The 24,488-nt window shown below is 36.5% G+C and overlaps 1 protein-coding gene across 2 annotated transcripts in view; it reads left to right on the top strand.

Annotated features, from left to right (window-relative positions):
• zdhhc18b (zinc finger DHHC-type palmitoyltransferase 18b) overlaps positions 1 to 24,286 on the top strand; it is a 28,832-nt gene extending 4,546 nt beyond the window's left edge. The window contains exons 3-10 of one of the 2 annotated variants that reach the window (XM_051136721.1): positions 4,933 to 5,088; positions 11,064 to 11,201; positions 12,016 to 12,067; positions 12,787 to 12,889; positions 15,291 to 15,403; positions 15,527 to 15,635; positions 20,241 to 20,249; positions 20,464 to 24,286. In XM_051136721.1, coding sequence (XP_050992678.1) covers positions 4,933 to 5,088; positions 11,064 to 11,201; positions 12,016 to 12,067; positions 12,787 to 12,889; positions 15,291 to 15,403; positions 15,527 to 15,635; positions 20,241 to 20,249; positions 20,464 to 20,811 — 1,028 coding nt within the window. In that variant the 3' untranslated portion in view covers positions 20,812 to 24,286. The remainder of the gene's footprint in view (positions 1 to 4,932; positions 5,089 to 11,063; positions 11,202 to 12,015; positions 12,068 to 12,786; positions 12,890 to 15,290; positions 15,404 to 15,526; positions 15,636 to 20,240; positions 20,250 to 20,463) is intronic. The other variant, XM_051136720.1, reaches the window with a different exon arrangement.
• The last annotated feature ends 202 nt before the right edge of the window (positions 24,287 to 24,488 follow it).

Below are 24,488 nucleotides of genomic sequence, written 5' to 3'. Positions count from 1 at the left end.
TTTGAATGAAACTAATAAATAAACTACATTGTAAAAATTGCTGTTTTAAACTTAGTGTTCATGCTTTAGTTTTAGTTTTCATGCAATTTAGGGGTGGCTAATGTAGCAAGAAAAAATAAAAATAATTATATATATATATATAACATTAAAAAAAGAATAAAATACACATTACAAATAAATAATAATATATAAATAAAACAAATTGTGCTTTATTTTGGTATGGGTAGGTGTATTTAGCAGTAGCATTCAAGTAAAACATTATATACCCTTCACTATATAAATTCTACGTTTGATTCTTATTAAAGCAACTTTATTAAAGTTCTTCAGTGAATGATTGTTCTCGTTGTGTTTTGTTGTTTTGTTAGCATAAAGGGATAGTTCACCCAAACAAGAAAATTCATTGTCGTCATTTACTCAATATCAAGTTGTTTTAAACCTGAGTGAGTTTCTGTGGTTGAACTTAAATATTATTGTGAAGAATGTGGGTAAACAAACACGAGACAATTTTTCTGTAAAAGCAGATTGTAGAGACTACAGTTGTCTGTGATCAAAAATTCCAATATCACACACCCCTAGTACAACTTAATATTTCAAGTTGACTACACTTAAAAATTTAAGGCAGCACAAACACATTTTTCTACAGTGTAAGAACAGAAATAAAAACATTGGTTAAAAAATAAATCAAAGTAGTTCTTGAAATTCAATTTTTGTTAGTTATCTGGTGCGTTTGTATTCCACTGCACCTTTGTAAACATGCACGAGATGTATGTCTTTGACTGTTGTGTTTGTCATTTGTAGCATATATCACATGACCTGCCCTTCTAAAAATGTGCTGCTCAAGTTAAAATAAGTTTCAACATTTTAAAACAACGTATCTCTAGACTTGTTCCTTGTTCCCTGTTCCTTGTTTTTTTTTTTTTTTCTTTCTTTCCATTGCCATATAGATCTCATTTTTAAATGCAAACTATGAACAGAATTAAAGGCATTGGTTGAAAAACAAAACAAACTAAAATTAAAGTAGTTTTTGAAATTGAATCAGTTTTAATTATCTGACAGTGTCTGTGGAGAGGTAAAGAATCCTTATGCATTAAAAATTTTGCATAAGGAGGAAAAATTTCCTAATGCAGATTTCGCTTTGGGTTCGAGTTAGCCACAGATCTGGATGTGCTGCACTGACCATCAGAAAGCTGTTTGGTTTAAAAGGGACTTCCGTGCAAACTCCATACATCACTTACCTATTAATAATAATGGAAAATAGACCTTCTTTGTTTGTTAAATTTTGCATAATCTTTGCTAATGTGACCACTTTGAGACATTTTGAATGCAAATCTATAATAACCTTGTCTAATAAACCTGGCATTGTGTGCTATGAATATTGTTGGCTCTTTGACGAATTGCTTTGTTTCTTTGTCGCTTTAAATAAAAGTGTCTACTAAATGCTTAAATGTAAATGATAACATTGTTTGAGAGGATGAGCCTAAACTGGGATGATTTTGGCTTCTAACAGAGAAAGCTGCATCCCAAGGCCCAGAATAAGCCTTTGAAGTTTCTGGATGTGCCGCCATCACTTCATCTCCATGACAAATTAGAGGACATTCTGTCCTAATTACAGAGGACAGCGCTGACATGATGACTGTCATATGACAGGATGATTGTCATGAACTCTGTCTCCCCCAGGACTCAAAATGAGATCTTCACCTGCTCAGTAGCAGCACGTTCTTGTCTGGTTGTTGCAGTGAGACGTTTGTTTCTCTCTGAACAAGGTCACATGATCGCGGTGCATTTTCATCCACGCAGACTCATCCATTATTGTGATGTCCTCCAAACAAGAACATAATCTGCCAGTCAGAGAGTTATTAGTTTTAATAATAATAATAAAAATAATCACAATAATAGAATTTCTTCTCAAGCGGTTCAAACTGACGTGTTTGTGAGGAACTGGGAAATGGAGAAGTGTGTGATGTATCATTTTCTGTAACAGTTTTTTTCTAGTTCAAGAGAAATGTATAGCTATCTGTTTTACTTTCGCCCTTCTGACCTTCACCGCAGGCTGTTCCTGGAATAAAGGCTTTGGGTGTGTGTAGCTGTCATGTTTTACATCAGTAATGCATGTTATTTCTGACCTGCAAATTTGACATTTCATAGTCGGCAGTAATGTTTAAGTCAGAATGAAAGTCCTGGTGCCAGATATTAATCAGTGTTTGTTTTTAAGAGCGTCTGAGGATCAGTTACTTTGTAGGGTATAGCTGATGTGGTTGAATGGGTTGAAATCAAGCATGCAAGAAAACAAATGAAATTCTAGTGCACAGACAGAACATCACAGAATGTGTTTTTGCATTCCATTGCACTGCTTTTTCATTTGTTTTTCTGTGTAAACATGCAAAGACTGTCTATGACGGTTAGCCTTGTGTTTTTTTTTGTGGTGTCGCATGACTAGTCCTTCTAAAAACATGCAGCTGAAGTTCAAATAAGTTCAGCTTTTGAGGAACGCGTCTCTAGAACATTTATTTTTCTCTAGGCTTGTGTGGTTTTAAATGCATGAGTGCACTGACTTGTCACATCTTTGGTAGATTTGCAAAAATGCAGTTTTCTAATTAAAAGAATCTATTTTAAATTAAAATATTATCCGTAGACCTTAAAGGATTAGTTCCGGAACAAAAATGCCCTGATCGTTTTCTCACCCCCCATGTCATCCAAGATGTTCATGTTTTTTTTTTTTTCTTCAGTCAGAAAGAAATGAAGGTTTTTGATGAAAATGTTCCATATAGTGGACTTCACTGGGAGACAGTGTGTTGAAGGTTCAAATTGCAGTTTCAATGCAGCTTCAAAGGGCTCTACACGATCCCAGCTGAGGAATAAGGGTCTTATCTAGCAAAACGAGCTGTCATTTTATACGTTTCAATCACAAATGCTCATAGACGTGCATCGCAGAGCTAGTGCAATATATATATATATATAAATTTATTTAGTACAAAATAACATTGTTTTGCTATATAAGACCCTTATTTGACAGCTGTGATTGTGTAGAGTGCTGTGAAGCTGCGTTGAAACTGCAATTTGGACCTTCAACACATTGGCTCCCATTGAAGTCCACTATCCTGGAATGTTTTCCTCAACTTATCCTTATATATATAAAGCACAGGGCAGTGGAATTAACAGTTTTAAAGTTGAACATCTTTTGCTGTGTTTTTAGAACTCCACTGCAAATGATGCAATATGTATTTTTACATACAAAAATTCTGAATTAACATTTTTAATTAAGTTATTTTTCATTCCACTGCCATCTTGTGTTTTTAAATGCAAAGCTCATTCTGTGTGAACCAACAGTAATGGATCATTCACACACAACACGTCTTTTTGTTTTGTTTTTTTGCTAAATGGGCATCTTTGAGCATGTGCTCACATCTTTTCCAGTGTCCTCAAATTAAGGGGAGACACTGCAGGCAAAAACTGTTTTTTTCATGAACCTGTCAAGTGTTTTTCAGACTAGTGGAAAGAAAACATCCATCTCCTACGCTGAGCCATAAATCTCCACTTCAGTAGCACTTACACACCACACTTTACATTTTTATGCCTGTATTCTGAAGGTTTTTACAGACGGATTTCCTCTTACATGATGTTGTATACAACATATTATTCTCCAAAAAATAGTGAACAAAAAGTTTTTTTTCTGAATTATGGAGTGACAAAAATGTGAGACCCAAAATTCCCTCTGTAAAGACATTTGACTCTAATAAAAAAATAAATAAAATAAACAAGAATTTTGAAACTGGTTTCATCCAGAGTTTAGATTTTTGTACTAAAATGTATGCAAATTAGCACATATTTAATTAAATAATGCCTCAATTCCATACTTAAAACTAACATTTTAGAGAACTTGTAATACCAAAAATGTTTGCAATTATCAGTGTAATCAATCAACTGGATAAGTAAGACGATAACTATTATTTATTTATTTATTTTTAACCCTATTTCACTGTGTCTCACCTTAAAAGAAGTTACTTTAAAGTTACTAAAAAAAAAAAAAAAAAAAAAAAAAAAAACTATAGACCTAGGTTTTTTTTTTTTTTTCATTCCACACCACTGCATATCATGTTTTTTAAATGCAAAAAATGTGAGACACAGGAGTGGAATTAAAAAAAAAAAAAAAAAAAAAAAAACTTTGAGTGTCGTGTTTTTAGACATCAAGATTGCCAAAGACGCAACACGTGTTTACAAAGAGTGGAAAATTCTGCAGTGGAAAAATCTGCAAATCAGCACAGTCTAATGCAAAAACCTGTTTTACATGAACAGATTGTAAGTCTTTGAACTGTTAGTGTGGTTTACAGTTTACTGAGGGGATCACATTTACTTAGATCTGCTGATAATTTTACAGTCACATGTTAGATTAAATTTAGAGTAGGTGTGTGTCTCCGCTTTGATGAACTTGAGCATACAAATATTACCCTGTCAATACAAGAAGTGAGTTTTAAATTCATTTGGTCAGTGTGAAACATAATGGGACAGTGTGCATTCATTTAACAGATGCCCAGCAACAGTTGCCCCATGTATCATCAGCCTGTGACTTACAGTGAATAATACAACTACAAAACATCTTTTATTCTGAGGCAAAGCTTTTTGATTTCCTCCTTGCTTAATGCTTATTATTAATGCCTTTTTTTCCTCATGTGAAGTGTTGAAGCTAGCACCTCTAAATAATGTATTGCTCTATTGATTACACTGAATGGATTTTTTTCAAGCTTACAACAAAGTACATACAAGGCGCGTGCGTCTAATTTCAAAAGACAGGAAGTGTTCGAGCTGTTTAGAGCAAACTTTGTTCAACAAAGTGATCCCAACCGCAAGAGTTCAGTTGTTTTCTTTTATGTTTGTTATTGAAATTCCTTCCTAACATCTCATCCTCTGCTGGAAATGTTTTTCTCTCTCTCGCAGACAACCCGACAGGCTCGTCTTCATCCTACCGCCCCCCGCCGCGCACGAAGGAGGTCGTCATCAATCAGCAGGTGGTTAAACTCAAGTACTGCTTCACCTGCAAGATCTTCCGGCCGCCGCGCACCTCCCACTGCAGCCTGTGTGACAACTGTGTGGGTGAGATGAGCTTCGAGAAATGTACAGCAGCGCTCGCACCGAACAAATCTGAGGCCGTTTTAATGATGATTATTAGTGGCGATTGCTAATGCAAGTGTCATTATACTAAAGGTTACATAAGTTTACATTTATGCATTTGGCAGAGGCCTTTAAGCTGCTTACATTGCACTCCAGGTATACATTATCAATTCATATCAGTTTATCAGTCTAAGTGCATTAAAGGAGAAGTCCACTTCAACAATTTACAAATAATGTACTCACCCCCCTTGTCATCCAAGATGTTCGTGTCTTTCTGTCTTCAGTCGTAAAGAAATTTTGTTTTGTGATGAAAACATTTCAGGATTTTTCTCCATATAATGGACTTCATTGGTGCCCCGATTTTGAAATTCCAAAATGCAGTTTAAAATCAGGCTAAACGATCTAAACGATCCCAGCCGAGGAAGAAGGGTCTTATCTAGCGAAACGATTGGTCTTTTTTTTTTTTTTTTTTTTTTTTTTTTTTTTAGAAAAATAAAAACTTGTATACTTTTTAACCACAAAAACTGTGTAGAACAGGCTATGGGATGTGCGTTCACAATGCTATAAATTTCTTTAATTTTGAACGAATCTTTAATGTGACTCGGGAAGAACGAGTCGTCTCGGGGGAGTGATTCCTTCAGTCGCGCATGCGCAACATCCTATTAGGTTCTGTACTGGAATTAGTTCACCTGTTTCGAGTCTTCGGGTTGTTTCGAGTTGTTCGTTCATCTTATGGGGCTGTCACGTGATGAACGAACAATGCAAAACCGAAAACTTGTCAGATAAGAGGTGAGGTGAGCTAATCACAGACTGAAGACCCAGGTAAACAATGAATTAATCTTTTCTGTGTCTTATAGCATTATAGTTTTGTCTTGTTTGTTGTGTGATCAACGTTTGTGTAAGCAGTAGATGTGTTAGGGAAGTAACACGTAACATTTTAATTATATTTTACTAAAATTAACAAAATGACAAAAAGATTTGCTTATTTTGCTGAGTCAGTAAAATGATCCAAACGTCCCATCACTACTACGAATCACGTGTAAGTTCATCGTCTGTGTACTGAGTATGCCGAAAAACTCCATCTTATTTTCTCCTGCAACTTGAGAGGAGGACATCGTTGTACCTTTTTCTTTGTAAATGGCGTTTACAAACTTACTTGCACTTTCTTAGTCTTTGTGCATTTGCTTTGCAAACACTGGGTCTGTAGTTCCGCGTGACCTTTCGACGTGATTCAATAGTACGTAGTGTCGTGATCATGCATCCCAGAGCCTGTGCTACACAAGCTTTTGTGCTTAAAAAGTATAAAAAATATTTTTCAAAAAAAAAAAAAAGACAGATAGTTTCGCTAGATGAGACCCTTCTTCCTCGGCTGGGATCATTTAGAGCCCTTGAAGCTGCATTTAAACTGCATTTTGGACGTTCAAAATCGGGGCACAATTGAAGTCCATTATACAAAGAAAAATCCTGAAATGTTTTCCTCAAAACCCATAATTTCTTCATGACTGGAGGCAGAAAGACACGAACATCTTGGATGACGAGGGCGTGAGTAAATTATTTGTAAATTGTTTGATCTGCAGGAACGCCACTCACATATAACTAGAGCTACAACACTGCACGAATAACCAAAATAAAAACCAGAAATGTGACCCTGGAGCACAAAACCAGTCTTAAGTAGCACGAGTACATTTGTAGCAATAGCCAACAATACATTGTATGGGTCAAAATGATTGTTTTTATTCTATGCCAAAAATCATTACGATATTAAGTAAAGATCATGTTCCATGAAGATGTAAACTTCCTATCGTAAATATATCAAAACTTAATTTGATTCGTAATATGCATTGCTAAGAACTATTTTTTGCACCCTCAGATTCCAGATTTTCAAATAGTTGTATCTCAGCCTAATATTGTCATATCATAACAAACCATGTGACTGGTTTTGTGGTCACAAATATGGTGTGACATGAACTCATCTCAGCATCTGTTCTGAGTTTGGGTTGTTTTAATGTGCATTTGGGAACAAAACCAAACAACCAACCATGTTCTTATATATGCAATGAGAAGAGCTCATCAACTAAAGGGGAGCTTAAAGGCTCCCCGCTGTTTTCCATCATGTTCGATGGTTTAACATTTGAAAATGAAGACAGCCATAAATATTAGTATTGTAATTTTACAGTTTTAATGTCAAATCATCATCATCATCATCATAATAATATTTTTTTATACTACTACCACTTCCACTACTACTATGTATAATGACAAAATTTTGCACAAACAAGCACAGCTTTTTTTCTTTCTTTATTTTCATGTTGCATTTTATATTGTGATCACAATTTATATCAGCAAAATTGCAATTAGATTTTTACTTAAATTGTGCAGCACTTTGCCTATCCCCTTTTTAGTGGTCATGATTTCTGGAGGGTTTTTTTTTCCGCCAATTAATTTCTCCCATAGGGATTTTAAAAAGTCTTTGCTGAAAGTGTTATATGCCATGAATCAATCCAACCTTCTACTAGTTAACAGTGAATGTGCTGCCTAATCTAAAGTTGTTACCAAAACCACATACTTTAAGTATTTGAAAATTAAACAAAGATTCAAAACTGTGTACTTGTACTGCTTTAATGAGGGAAAGAGGTACAATCCCATGAAGCACTGCAAATGACACAATCAAATTTTAAAACAATGGAGAAATGATTCAATTTCAAGTTGATTATGTGTATGGAAACCTTATATGTGACCCTGCACCACAAGACTAGTCACAAAGTTCTTTTATTTATTTTTTTAACAAATAAGCTTTCCATTGATGTATGATTTGTTAGGATATTTGGCAGAGATTTTTATTTGAAAATCTGGAATCTCTAAAATCAAAATATTGAGAAAATCACCTTTAAAGTTGTCCAAATGAAGTTCTTAGCAATGCATATTACGAATCAAAAATTAGGTTTTGATATATTTACGGTAGGAAAATTACAAAATATCTTAATGGAACATGATCTTTACTTAATATCCTAATCATTTTTTGCATAAAATAAAAAATTAAGACTGGTTTTGTGGTCCAGGGTCACATATTTTAAGTGAATTGCATAATGTGCATATATAGGTAGTAGTTTGAGAGCACAGGGAGACTGCCTCTATGTCATTGACAAAGTCTGCTCTGATTGGTGGAGATATCTTTGCAAAATCATGGGTTGGGCTGTCAAAAAAAAATTTGAATTTCGAATATTTGTCAAATTTATAATAAAAACCCTTACCAGTGGTGCAGAAGATTTGGTGATGATGTAATTGTCGTTGCATTATAATGTTTTTATTAGCCTTTCCAGTTGAGGCCACTAGATGCAGCGCTGCTGCGTTGTTCTGTAAAAATATTGCAGAAAAAGAAAACATCAATACGGTGAACATCTTGATTATGTCAGACTAAGCCATTCACACAGAATGCATTATTTCACACATTTTCTAGAGGGACATCCAACACAGTTTCACTTGCGTCTCGCACAAGTTTGTTTAGAGGCATGTTTAGAAAGCCATGTAAAATTAATGCAAGTTCAGCTTCGAAAAAACATATGTCGAGACTTTATCTCGAGAGGTTTTTTCTCCCCCTCCCACTGCATCTCATGTTTTTAAATGAGAAAAGTACTCCGTGTGGCTTTCAGTCCATTGTATTAAACTTATACATACATACATACATGATGCTGTTTTGTTTATAGTTGTTTAAGCAACTTAATTAATTGTAATTGGTTTGTAAACATTATATCAAACATTATGCATTTTTTTTTTCACAGATAGTCATGTTATTTTATTGCTTTTAATAAACATGCATTAGTAGAGTTTTGCTCGATGCGACCTCACGTGGCCTCAGGAGAGAAGCCAAAAGCTTTTTTTTCACCCCAACTGAAATTATGCATTTTAAATTTTAATATAATTTGAATTTTGATAATATTTAAGTACAAAAATCAAATTACGTTTTTAGCCATTTTGACAGTTCCTAATCATGGGTATTGTAGTTTTCACCAGGAGTCCTTTTTACAAGATGTAAAATAAGTTTTTGATGTCCCCAGAGTGTGTATGTTAAGTTAAAATTGCTACTTTTAAAAGAGAAGTCCACTTCCAAAACAACAATTTACAGATAATGTACTCACCCCCTTGTCATCCAAGATGTTCATGTCTTTTTTTTTTTCTTCAGTCGTAAAGAAATTGTTTTCTGAGGAAAACATTTCAGCATTTTTCTCCATATAACGGACTGATATGGTGCCCCGATTTTGAACTTCCAAAATGCAGTTTAAATGCAGCTTCAAACGATCCCAAATGTGGTTGTAAATGATTCCAGCCGAGAAAGAAGGGGCTTATCTAGCGACGCGATCTGTTATTTTCTTAAAAATAATACAATTTAAATACTATTTAATGCTTGTCTTATCTTGCTCTGCCTGAACTCCGTGTATTCTGGCTCAAGACAGTTAGTGTATGTCGAAAAACTCGTATCAATCGTATTTTCTCCCTCAACTTCAAAAATCATTTCAAAATCATCCTACATCGCTGCAGAAGTACCGACCCGGTCTTTGCAAAGGGAACATGGAAAGAAGATCAAACACCCTTAACAAAAAAGGTAAAACGGCGATATAGGACAATTTTGAAGTTGAGGGAGAACATGAGATGGGAGTTTTTTGACATACCCTAACTGTCATGAACCGGAAAAAAAACAGTTCAGGCAGAGCAAGACAAGACGAGCATTTGACATTAAAAAGTATATAAATTGTATTATTTTTATGAAAATAACAGATCGTTTTGCTAGATAAGACCCTTCTTCCTCGGCTGGGATCGTTTACAACTGCATTTGGGATCGTTTGAATCCGCATTTAAACTGCATTTTGGAAGTTCAAACTCAGGGCAAAATATCAGTCCATTATATGGAGAAACACGCTGAAATGTTTTCCTCAAAAAACATAATTTCTTTACAACTGAAGAAAGAAAGACATGAACATCTTGGATGACAAGGGGGTGAGTACATTATCTGTAAATCTTTATTCTGGAAGTGGACTTCTCCTTTAAGGTATGCGTCAAAACGCACCGTTTTGTGTTTGTCTATTTAAATGCAAATGAGCTGGTGCTTCCGGCCCCCTTTTCAGAAGAGGGCGGAGCTTCAAGAACAGGCCAAAACAAAACAATTTCACACACTAAAAATGTTAAAATCAGTAGCAGTGTTCAGCCTTATATGTTCAAACTGTAATCAGTTTGAAAGTCAGTCATCTGATTGTGCTGTGCATAATAAATGCACGTTTATGAATTACACAGACAGGGAGCATGTCACGATTAGAAATAACATGCCATTGTGTGCTATCACTAAATTTATAAGTCCCACTTGTGATTGAGCTCAACAAATTCAAGTGGTCGACTTCATATTGCTTTCATATGCAATTTTAAACTACCACTATTTATGGCAGCATCAGTGAAAATAAGCAGAGACATTTGAAGCTTTAGCAACATTCAGATAGCGACAAAGCTCTTTCAGAAAGGCATTTTGAAAAAACAAACAAGTGATGCTTACTTTGTCTGGAGCTGCTATTAGTATTGGTCCCTAAACGTATAGGGGACTTTACGTGTTTTTTTTTTTTGTTTTTTTTAACTGGGACAGTTCCTTCGAAAATGACCTCAGTGTATAAACAGACACCACTCAGAAAATGTGACTATGCAATTTACTTAGTCATAACATTCAGTTTTAATTGCCAGTACATTTATTGCGTGCAGTTTTACACTCCTCTGCTTGTGAGTACATGTAGGATGTTATCTGTCTCAGATTTAGCTGTGTTATTTATAGTATTAGGTTTATGAAGCCGGTTTGAAGCGCTCTGGGTTTTGGTTTGATTTGTGAAGTTCTCACTTGTTCTTAAGCCAGCAGACTTTTTAATTCCTGCTGTAATAAATCACGAGCCGTGTGACAGCCTGCTGTCTTGTGTTTTTGGCAGAACGCTTCGATCATCACTGCCCCTGGGTCGGCAACTGTGTGGGAAAACGAAACTATCGCTTCTTCTACACCTTCATCGTCTCGCTGTCTTTCCTCACGGCCTTCATCTTCGGTTGTGTAACCACACATCTTGCTCTAAGTATGTGTCATTTTATTTTCCTTGCCAACAGTTTCTGTATATGCGAGCTCAAACAAATATATGCATCGCTGAGTGGTGTGTGAATGTAATAACACTTCATAGTTCAGAGATCTTTTTATACATACAGATATTTGTAATCAAACTAGTTATTTCCTTTCTAATGCTTTAATTTTACACATGCACGTACATTTAGTTTTGTTTCTGTTTCTCCTGCCATGAGGTAACGTTAAGTTGTTGGATGCATTAAGTTGATCAAAAATGCTACATTTCTGTTTCAAATAAATGCTGTTCTTTTGAACTTTGTTCAAGAATCCTAAAAATTAAATCATGCTTTCCACAAAAATAATGAGCAGCCTTGGTGAGCAGGAGAGCCATATAATAGAGATACATATAATAGCATATAAAAGAGACACTTACTTTGTGAGGTGCATTATGGGATGCGTTTGAACAGCATTGAATTTGTATGCTGGTCATTTGTTGGTTGATTTACCATCTCTATTCTTTCAGTTTTAAAAATAAAATGTAACATTGTTCCAAATTGGAACACTTGAGACAAAACCAATTTCCAATTTTTAAGCATAAACCATTAAATTTAGTCAGATGTGTCCAGATAATTAACTGGTAGTGTTTACAGCAGCTCTTTTTTTTTTTTTTAATCAGTGTTGGTTTGTTTGCGCTATGCTGTATTTGTAAAGCCAAACACAGATGCCAAATGAGCCGGTGAGAGGCCATGTGAATCTCTTATTGGACTTAAATGGCTTAAGATCTGATAAAAGCGTTTAGTGACTAATGCTTTTTTTTTTTTTTTTAATAGGGTCACAAGGAGGAAAGGGGCTGGTTTTCGCTCTCCAAGCGAGTCCTGCCAGATATCCTTTAATTTAATGTTGTTTGATATCAGAACCAAAGTCTGTTATTGCCGTAAAGGAATGTGCTGGGTTATGAACAGCATCTGTGACACAGAAAATAATTTCAACTTGTCCATCATTTTATAAAAACAAAAAAAAATGTAGTTTGTAGTAATGCACGCACTTGGAAAGCTACGGGACAAGACACTGCACTGGAATAAACCTTAAAATACAGGGGTTTTGATAGTATAGTATAGTATAGTATAGTATAGTATAGCTAGTATAGCCGTAGTGGTTTTTACATTGCACACTTTTGAGTGCATGTGAGTTCAATTGTTTGCCGCACCCAAAATGTCACATTTCTGCTTTTAAACACCTCTGCATAGAGAACCACATATGATATGTGTGGGAAAACAATATATATGATGGCCACAGTGTATTTTTCTTTCGTTTTAGTTAAGATTGTTCCCATGACTTAGTTTCTTCATTTTGGGTAAATCATGGCCAAATTGTATTAATTCACTCCCTTTAATTTAGTTAAACTGTGGCCATGATTTAGCTAAAACGAGGGAAGGAATTCCTAATCTTAATTCAATATTCTGTTTGTTTGTACAAACCAAGGAACAAGTCAACATGATGCTGTTGATCAAGTTATACTTAACCCAGAATATTCTGGTACTTTCTGCTATTTATATTCCTTATTTGTGTAAATTCTGACGTTTTCCTTGACTTCTGTCCACTGCTCTTGAGTTAGTGGTCTGCTTCTTTTCAGTTTGGTCCATTTTGGGCCTCTCAGGCTTTCATACTTACCTGGTGGCTGCAAATCTTACTACCAATGAGGATGTGAGTGTTTTCTTTTCATAATTTAAGATGTGTAAAAGTTCTTTTTCTCTCTAATACACTCAACAGTTTGTGTCTAAATGTAAGATTTATGTATTTGAATTGCACGTAAAACTTCTACTCTTTTGGATTACATTGTTTTGTCGTAAATTTAGTAAACTTAATGTGATGTTTATTTGTCAGTCATACATAAATGGGAAAAGAAATCATGGCATAGTTTAAGTATTCACATCTGTTTGATTTTATCTAAATTAACATATTTTCAAAATACTTAATTCAAAATAATTATTCAAACTGCTTCGTATCAGCATAAATCTGTTAATTGTGAAAGCAATTAAATTAATTCAGTAAAAGAGTGTGAACATGCTTAAAATATGGCTAGTTGTCAAACTAAATTGAGACTAAATTGATGAGATTTGAAATAAACTGGACTTACTGATTTGCATTAAATATATAAATCTGGTTAGTTTGTATTGAAAACACATTTATTAGGGCTATTACATTGTGTTGTCAAAAGTACTGACTTCGGTACCGCTGACTTAAACATCGCTGGTTGGCCATAGTGTTCACGAACTCAACAGATATGACTGTGATTGGCTATAATGAGCAGCGAACGGCATCTGTCAGCGGATCCATCTGTGTGCAGATGTATTAGGGATCCGTTGACAGATGCGGCTTTCAAACGCTCCCGTTGTGCTTTTGTGTGAGCGCTTGATGAGGAGATGTTCGCTGTTCATTATAGCCAATCACAGTCATCTGTTGAGTGCGTGAACACTATGGCCAATCAGCGATGTTTAAGAATTGGCTCAACAGCGCTCAAAGGAGAGCGAGAAATGGACGTTTTTAAAATTTTAGTACTTAAAAAGGTACCAAAGTCGGTACTTTTGACAACACTACTATTACATAAGTTGTACCATTTTTATTTATGTATGACTGACAAATATATATTTATCAGGTAAAACTGTGTAATCCAAATGAATGGAATTTTATGGGAAAATTACGGTGGCCAAGATAACGCGCTGTGAATGAAATCACACACGTAAATACAAGTACAACACAACTAAATACAGAAATGCACTGCAAATACTCAACCAAATACAGAAATACGCTTTGAATACTCACAAAGCAACTAAATACAGAAACCTTACAAATATTCACAGCATAACCAAGTATAGAAACACACTGCAAATACTCACAACCAAATACAGAAACATGCTACAAATGCTCACAAAGTGACCAAATACAGAAACACGCTGCAAATACTCACTACCAAGGACAGAAACATGCTACAAGTACTCACAACACAACCAAATACAGAAACACGCTGCAAATACTCACAACCAAATATAGTAACATGCTGCGAATATTTACAACACAACCAAATACAGAAGCCTTACGAATATTCACAACACAACCAAGTATAGAAACGCATTGCAAATACTCACAACCAAATACAGAAACACACCACAAATACTCACAACACAACCAAATACAGAAACCTTACAAATACTCACAACCAAGTACAGAAACATGCTACAAATGCTCACAAAGTGACCAAATACAAAAACCTTACAAATACTCACAACCAAATACAGAAACAAGTTACACATACTCACAACTCAACCAAGTACTCACAACCAAATACAGAAACATTTTACAAATGCTCACAACACAACCAAATACAGAAACGTGCTACAAATACTCACAATACAACCAAATACAGAAACCTAACAAATACTCACAACACAACCAAGTATAGAAACACACTGCAAATACTCACAACCAAAAACAGAAACATACCACAAATACTCACAAAGCAACCAAATACAGAAACACGTTGCAAAAACAAAAACGCGCTGCAAATACTCACAACAGCCAAGTACAAAAACAAACTGCAAATATGCACAGACCACAACAGAAATATTTTAAGGAAATTTAAGTGATGAACCTGGCTGGGACATGCTTATTGCTCAGTGTGTAATCTTCATTCATGTGATGTTTTTAATTGAACATTCTCATCATGTGATTCCTCAACTTTTCAGATATTATTATTCTAATAAGCTGTTGAAATTCACAATTACTGTAACTGTGAAACAATATGTAAGCTGGCTATCTAACTTTCACTATCTATCTAACTTGTTGGGGTCTCCTTGAAACATTTCCGTTGTGGTATGTGCTACCCGCATTGTTTTTCTGTATTAGTTGTGTTGTTGTGAGTATTTGCAGCATGTGTTATCAAACTGATGATGTTGTTTTATTAATTTGCTGGTGTTTTTTTCTATTTGCACGTGTTTTGTGAAGTTGCAACACCATAGAAAATACTTACAAATACGTTTTTATTATTGTTCTAAAATATTTAGGCCTAAATATTTCATGAATGTTTATTTTTGTGCCCATATTACAGATTAAAGGTTCCTGGTCAGGGAAAAGTGGAAATGAGGACGCTGGAAATCCTTACAGTTACAACAGCATTATCAAAAACTGCTGTTCTGTGCTCTGTGGACCCATGCCGCCCAGGTGAGATGCGTTTAGATGAGTGAATGTTGTCTCCAGCATGCATAACTACACCCACAGTGTGAAGCCTCTATTTATCACTGTGGCTTTAGTGTAATTCTTTTGCCTCGTCTCTTGTCTTGTCAGTTTGATTGACAGGCGAGGCTTCGTGCCCTCCGATGACTCCGTCCAGACCAGTCCTGTGGAAATCGAACTCCCGGCTGCTAAAAACGACATAAACATGGTAGGACGAGCAGTCACCTCAGGCCGACCTCCTCCTCCTCCACCCCCGGTCGTAACCCTACAGCAACCTGCCATCTCCATTCAGAGCCACTCGACAGCCTGACTTCCTGTGTCTGATCGAAAGCCAGCATTTCCCCCTCTTGCGGTGTTGTTTGATGCGTTTTGGCATGGGTCGCACCCTTCGTTTAAATGTCAGACAACGTTGGGCTCGCTGGGCCGTAGCCAAGTGCGGCTGTCTCGGATTTGTTTGGTGTTGGGGAGAGCCGTTGCGGCTGTGCCGCCTCGGTCAAAGTCACGTATACAGATGAGATTTGTGTTGTTTACTTTGAGTTTGAAAGGGAAATAAATGTTTACGGACTCATTCTCTGTGGTTTGGCTGCCTCGTAGATCAGTGGGTTGGAGTGTATACGCTTCACAGAGCAATGGGTGTACCCGACGTGTTACGTTGCACAACTGTGCGTTTTCTTACTCTAAAAAAGGAAATGAAACTTTTGGCTTCCTGTGACATTAGGTGGAATTCACAGTTTGTGAGCAGGAAAGACACTAGTTTCAGGTGATGGTTTATTTCTGAAGCTCTTTATTGAAGGGTTCAAAGGTTTGCGCAATTATGACGCACAATGGTGCTCTTGAAAAACATCTGAGTATAAGCAAACACCTCTCAGAAATGTTTATTTTTCATTCATTTATATAAGATTTTGTTAGAATCTGAGCATTTAAAACAACTCGAGCTGTTTGTTTGTAGAATGTAGGTTGTTTGGTTCAAACAAACAAGCAACTTGTTTTGTTTTGTTTTATTTTATTTTATGTTTTTAGTTTTTGTATCTTCTTGTGGCTGTTTATCAACTTGAATGTGCCTTGAAGTTCTCTCAGATCTTTTTGGTTTATACTCAGATGTTGACCTTGTCACCAAAACAAAAGTGCCTCTCATCACGTCAGTGAACAAACAGACAAACCACTAACGACGCTCGTGTCTGTGTGCATTTGTCTGGTCGTAACTTTGAGGGAAGGTCCGTGTCATTTTGTAAAGTCCTAAGCAAAATAGCTATGGTAAATATGACTTCTATTACACTCTGGAAAATATCAGTTTGATTTGCAGAAAAAAATGCAGGTTAACAAGGTGCTAATGCATCTTTGCACTGACGCACTGTTCACTGTTACAGCAGTAATGTAGGGAATCACACTTGTGATTGTGTCTGTGTGCATGTGTATATGTTGTGAAATAGTTTGCATGTGACATGGAAATTTCCCTATGGGATTTTATGTATCACGAATGCATGGGTTTAAATCCCTGATCTTTTTTTAAAATGAAGAATATTCCTGACATTTTGTACTTTTTGAACATATTTGTGCTTGTATATATTAAAAATGCATTTTATTGTTAAATAAATATTTTTCAAACTAAACTACAGAATTCCTGTCCTGCATGCATATTTGTTGATTTGAGTATGTAGGGCAAGTTGTTTGTTTACTCACAGTCGTGTGTATGTGTGTGTGTGTGTGTGTTTCCTGGCATGTTCTGATGCATTAGTGCACATTAGTGCTGTTACCGGTCTTAGCACATTAACCCTTGTCCTCTATGTGTGTGTGCATGTGTGTTTAGGAGAAAGATTGCCTGGATTTCGCCCTGTCTTGTGCCGGCTGATGGTTCAGTGGGCAGAAGTAGGGGATTGTGGGGAGGTTGGTAAGACTCAGGCGGGTGTTTTGGGGCACACTGATAGATTCCTGTAGGTGGGGTCAAATTGGCTCCACGTGCTTTTGGTCTGCATGCTGCCTGAATGACTGCTGCTGCCAGGGCTAATAGTGCTGATGCACGACGGCTGATGTTTTACAGCATCAGCACACGATCAGCACTGCTCCTCCTCCTCCCATTCTGACCACTAACCACTATTTCATGTTTCGTTTGTGTATATATGCTCTGACTTTGATTTTTTTAATACTTTCTGGTCAAGCTGTAGTGTCATGTCACGGACCAAAATCTTAAAGGGATAATTTATCCAAACAGAGAAACACCCTTTTTATGTGCTCATGTTGTTCTAAACCCATATGACTTCTGTGGATGCCAAAGGAGATGTTAAGCAGAATGTCCAAGCTGTTGTTTTCCATACAATGAATGCATGCAGGAGCTTCACAGTCCCTGTTCCCTATAAAATTGTCATCAAAATCAATTCAGTACGTCAATGTGATCTATATTTTGAGGCCGTGCATGAGGAATAAGAACAAAACGATCTTAGTCACACTAATTTTTTTGTAGAAGCACTTCAGGTCATGTTATTATTGATTCATTATTATTGCAATATGCATCTTTACGTGTTGTCATTAAGTTACTGCCAGCATACACTGCCATGTAAATAGACTGATATATGCCGTTTTCTGGTTATTTTGAATTGGTCGTAACAAAATGTAGTAGTTCAGTAACAGAGTCAGACTAAGAGACTCACTAGGCTTTAAGTTTCTGCATGATAAACATGATATTTGAGGAAAAAGGTCAAAATAGCTTATCCCTGATCTTCCTGCAGGTAGTCTCTTGAGTCTGGTCTGCGTGTGCTTTGGCAACTGATATGATGTCCAGTGTTGCCAGATTGTCTAGGATTTCTAGCCCAAAATCTCTCTAAAACCTGCCCAAAAAATTCACAGCCAAAAGAATGCGATAGAATTTCATTGCCAAGTCAACAACAGTTGATAAAGACCATTTTTACCTCCCTAAAACTCAGAAAAAAAAAAAAAAAAAAAAACAGACTTCATGCGTCGTTTTCAATGTCAACTTCAAAAAAAAGTGATTCAAATACAGACCAAAAATCATTCTTTTGATCAGAATAAGCAGTGTATTTAGTATAACAAGCTCACTTTTTGGGTTAACGTAACACACTCATCTTACACACACTCATGCACACAGCGTAACAGCTGGATGTGTGTGTTTAGTAATGTTTTCAAATATGCCGTTATTTTAATGACAAATGTCGAGAGCACATTATTGTAGTGCGAAAGTAGATTAAAAGATCACTGTTATGTCATATTATGTCAGATATATTAAAATAATTGCAATAAATTCTCATGTTGATAATAAGTAATAATTCCTATCGAATCAACATCAAAGGCAAAAATAGATGTAAATTATGAAAAATACCATCATAACAATAAATGCTCTGATAGAATCACTCTTTGGACATTTACTGCTGCATTTTTTAAGTTATTATTATTATTATTATTTGTCAGTGTTTGTTTTCAGTTTTTATTTTATTTTATTTATTATTATTATTATTATTTTTTTTTTTTTTATAAAAAAACCCACTACACTCTCACATATAGAGTATAGTGTATATACAGTTATATGATTACAGGTAATTACATTATCTGCAAATTTATTAAACCAATATGCATTAAAATAAAATGTAGTGATTTTATGACAAATATGAGAAATTCATTAGTGTTATATTTGGTCTCCACATCTTAAGTATTTAGGGAATAGTGCATCTGACCCTAAACAAAAAAGTTTTGACCTAAATCTGAAGATATTTTTATATATATATATTTCAACCCAAGTACACATGTATGACCACATGAACTTTAAAAATAATATACTTTTTTGAGATTCACCCTCGCGTGTTATATTAATCTACTTTTGCGCTACAATAATGCACTCTGGACACTTCATTAAAATAACACCATACCTCAAGACTAATTGAATTTGGAGTACATGCACACATGGGTTTTGTTTAATAATTAATTTGTTATTCGATTATAAAATGTGAATGTTAAAAAAACGCCACATTTTGTCCACCTGCCCCAGAGCACTGCATTATTAAATTTAAAACCACCTAATCTGGCAATGCTGATAATGTCAGCAACAGGGGGTGTTTAATGACCTCAGTTGAGATTCTGCGCAAATTAAAGTGTAATGGTGTTTGCACAACAAAAGCGCATTTAATAATTTGTGCGAGTAGATTACATACAAAGTCAATGCAAAGATGCAAATTCACGCCGGCAAATGGCGTTAATTGGGTGACGCGATTGCCGTGAACGTGCAATATACGCCTCAACCGCATCTTCCGCTGAAGTTTAATGGTGTGCTCACACCAAACGTGAAGCAAATACGTGCATTGCGTCACTCACTCTAGATTATGGTGTGTTCACACCAAACGCAAATTTAATTATTCGCACAAATATATATCTTACCAAGTCAATGCAAAAATGCAACTTCACTTCAGGTGACATGAATGACATGAACTGGGTGAGGTGATTGCCACGAACGCATGATATTCGCCTCAACTGTGCCTTCCACTGAAGTTTAATGGTGTGTTCACAACAAACGCGAAGCAAATACGCGCGTTGCTTTGAATATGGCAGCCCATCTACTTGAACCAGCTAGAAGTACTGCTAACATCTCTTCTAGTGTACAGGAGATAACAAGTCAAATGGGTTTTAAACAGTTTGAGGGTGAGTACATAACTGTGGAATTTAGATTTTTTTAGTGAACCTCCCTTTAAGATGGTATTTTGTGTAACCTGTTCTAATTTGACTCCTTATCTGTAATTCTCATGATTTTGCTGTTAATTTTCATTGTTCTCTCCTAGCAGAGTTTATACAAGCACTTTAATATGACTCAGTTGGTCATATTCAGTTCCATGTAGCAGAAGAAGAAGAATCATCTGCATGAGTCATCAGTGACGCTGATATCTGATTGGCTGTGGCTTTACTGCTCAGCTATTTAACTTTTCCTTTTAAACCACCTCAAAGTACTTCCACTGTTTCTAACTTGAACTATTTCCTTTTTTGTCTTTGTCACACCCATTCCCTTTTCCCTGGTTCTTCATTTCCATCATCTTTTACATCTTCCTCCACAGTGCACACAGGGAACCAAAGGTCTGCTGGAAACAGCCTCTCGATCTCCTCTGCTCACGAGCTCCTGTCCGCAGGCCAAACCTCAAGCCGTGCCGGCCGTCTTGGAGACTCTTCCAGAGATCGTCCCGTCACCTGCCCCGGAGCCGCCCAAGACCGCTGGAGGACGCCAGTCCACAAACACCCCTCACAAACATCACTCCCACCACAGATCCAAGGCAAAGCAAAGCACTCATCACACCCACAACCCCACCCACAAGACATCCAACTCCTCTCCAAGACCCCATCACAGCCACGGCTCCAGACGGAAAGACTCCAAGAACAGAGATCCAAAATTCAGCTCTCTGCGCTGAGCAATCGGACTCTGAACCTGCATGTTGAGAGTTTTGTGGATTATCTGAATTTGTCCTTGTGAAATTGATTGATTCATAGGATTTTGGTTGTGACTTCGAACAAACAGATTTGATGTTTCCAGAAAAACCTCCAGGTTTAGTAAACTGGCGGCCGTATGACTGCCCTGTAGAGGAATCCTATCAACTCTGCAACCTGGAGAGCAACTATGAAGTATGGACTTCCGTTAACACAATGATGAATGGAAAGCTTTGTAAAGTGTTTCCATAAAGACAAGCACAAAGGTCTCAAGAGTGAACTGCAGAGCAATTGCCTTTAAGACAATTGTCAATCTTAACAGTGAGTTCCAAAATGAGCTCCATCAGAGCAGCAATAATGGAACAAGAACACTGTCGTCCTCGATGTGGACGTGAACTCTGGGATCCATTTCTCTGGCCTCTTTTAGGTCTCATTGGGGATGCATTGGTCAAGCTTCAATAAGCAAAGAACCAATCTTCTTTATGCAAAAAATAAGAGCATGCCTGGAGAATATAGCTCACAATCATTCTTCATCCATCATAGGGCTGCACGATGAATCGTATTTTAATCGTGATCACGGTTTCTGATTCTCTCAATTTTTAAGCATTTTTTAAGTCTGTGATATTTGCCCATTGGTAATTTGTCCTGAAAGCGTTTGTTTAATTTGTCATTTGCGTTATTTTGCATTGATATCAGGCCTCCACAAGCCTTCATAGTTGCGGTTGCCAGATGTCAAGTGTTTAAATCTTCCAGTCATAGCTTTTTTCATGAATTAATACTCTTTCTTCCCAGTGGTTTACTTTTTTGTGTTTAATGATCTTAGTTGAGATTCTGCTCAAATTAAAGTGTAATGGTGTTTGCACAACAAAAGCGAATTTAATAATTTGTGCAAGTAGATTACATACAAAGTCAATGCAAAGATGCAAATTCACGCCGGCGAATGAAGTGAATTGGGTGACGCGATTGCTACGAAAGTGCAATATATGCCTCAAACGCATCTTCCACTTAAGTTTAATGGTGTGCTCACACCTAAATGGGAAGCGAATACATGCATTGTGTCACTTACTCTAGATGATGGTGTGTTCACACCAAACGCAAATTTAATTATTTGCACAAATATATTACTTACCAAGTTAATGCAAAGATGCAAATTCACATCAGGCGACATAAATGACATGAACTGGGTGAGGTGATTGCCACGAACGCATGATATTTGCCTCAACTGCGCCTTCCGCTGAAGTTTAATGGTGTGTTCACACCAAACGCGAAGCAAATGCATGCATTGCGTCATTTGCTCTAGATTATGGTGTGTTCACACCAAACGCAAATTTAATAATTTGCACAAATAGATTACATACAAAGTCAATGCAAAGAAGCAAATTCACGGCGGGCAACACGAATGACATGAATTGGGTAACACAATTGCCACGAACGTGCAATATACGCCTCAACCGCTTGTTCCGCTGAAGTTTAATGGTGTGTTCACACCAAAGTGCATTGCCTCACTCACTCTAGATGATGGTGTGTTCACACCGAATGCAAATTTAATTATTCGCACAAATATATTACTTAACAAGTCAATGCAAAGATGCGACTTTACCCCGGGCGGCATGAATGCATGATATTCACCTCAACCGGGTCTTCTGCTGAAGTTTAATGGTGTGTTCAGGCCAAACGTGCAGCGAATACGTGCATTGCGTAATTTGCTCTAGATTATGGTGTGTTCACGGCAAATGCAAATTTAATTATTTGCGCAAATAGATTACATACAAAGTCAATACAAAAACGCAAATAGAGACAAATTTGTGTGCTTGCCACGAATGTGCGATATTTGCCTCAATTGCGTCTTTGGCGCACATGTTGAAAAATTTCAACTCAAGTGGAAAATTTGCATGACGCATTCTCGCGAATCAGCTAAGAGCTTATTGACACATCTGGTTGTATCAGAAAATGGAAAAGAGCATTATTGTAGACTGAAATTTATGATATAAAAAGCATAGAAAACGCGAATCATTCTTGATCCATCTTTGCTTACAGCAGAAGTGTGCATAAGGATTTTTTTAAATCTTTGCAATCACCTTTCCTAATAACGTACTAGTTAGAAAGTTTCAAGGCTAAATGCGGCTAAAGTAAACAGTCTCTCAGAGCACGGCTCGTCACTCCATAGAGAGAAGAGAGGGGCGGGGCGAGCAGAGCTCATTTGCATTTAAAGGAACATCCAACAGAATGGGTTGATTTTTTTTTTTCAGAGCTGATTTTGAGGTAAAACGGTATTGTTTTACACTACCATTTAAAATTTTTAAACAAAGTATGTTACACACTTTTCATTAAGACCCTAAAGAATCATATCAACTTGTGGAAAATGGACATCCGATGACCCCTTTAATTGTTTTCTATGCTCCAGATACCTATATCATAAATTTTGGGCTACAATAATACTCTGTTTCATTTTCTGATACAACCGGATGTGTCAATAAGCTCTAACGAGTCATGCAAATTTACAGCTCGAGTTGAAATGTTTCAACTTGTGTGCAAGACGCAATTGAGGCAAATATCGCACTCTCGCGTCAAAGGCGTTGCGCATTTCGCGTCATTCACATCGCCCAGCACGAATTTGCTTCTATTGGCATCTTTGCATGTAATCTACTCGGGCAAATAACTAGATTCGCATTTGGTGTGAACACACCATAAAAATGTCAACTCAAGCGGAAAATTTGCATGTCGCACAAGCCAATCAGCGAAGAGCTTATTACGCTTTGTTTTTATTCACGTGAGTTACACGAAAAACATCCCGCGAGTAATCTAGAGTGATAACGCGATGCGAATATTTGCTTCGTAAGTGGAATAATTCTGATTAAATGTAAAAACTAAAAGAAAATAATTATGATTACATTTTTAAACAAAATAATTGTGATCAACTGTTTAACCATTATCATGCAGCCCTGATCCATCATTTTGAACAAGAATCTTCTCACCATTAATTCATTTTCTTCCAAAGGACTTCAGCATGATTTTGTAACATATTGTGTTTGAAAATGGTATTAAGTGTGCACAAGTACCTGCTAATGTGGATGAGATGAAGCTTCCGAGTTCCCCAGATCACCGTGTTGAAGATCTAGCTGAAAAGTTAACTGGTTAATCTGGGTGTTTCTCTCTAAACCTCGTCACGTCCGCTGTTCTTCACGTTGCATTCCTGACCCACTGCTGTCTATCAGTCATTAGTAATGGAAGAGTCTTGATGCACTAACTCTCAATGCAGCAATACTGTAATGTTTTAGTTCTTCATCGATGGACTCATGTGATACTGTATGCGTGGACACTTGGACACGAATGGGAATGTGGGTGTTGTATTGTTATCCAGGTTTTGACTTAATATGCAAACCGAATGTTATTTATGAATGCTGATCCTCTGTTTCTCAAGACCTCTGCAACATTTGCACAAATAAATACAAAGAACTAACAGGCCAGTCTGGAGTTTGTCATACATTCTGCTGCCTAACAAACGTTAAACATGGAGTTTACATTATGTGTGTTCAGTGTACAATGAACTGTTTGCACAGCACATACAGTTTCTAGTGTGCTTCAGATGAGTGAAGCTTGTTATTGTACTATGTGAGAGAAAAAAAAATCACTTCACAGTTCTGATATTTAGAATTTATGG

Source organism: Labeo rohita, chromosome 19 (assembly GCF_022985175.1).
Source record: "Labeo rohita strain BAU-BD-2019 chromosome 19, IGBB_LRoh.1.0, whole genome shotgun sequence".
NCBI classification, from domain to species: domain Eukaryota; kingdom Metazoa; phylum Chordata; class Actinopteri; order Cypriniformes; family Cyprinidae; genus Labeo; species Labeo rohita.
The sequence above is the reverse complement of the archived record's forward strand: the minus strand, read 5'-3'. Positions and strand labels throughout refer to the sequence as shown.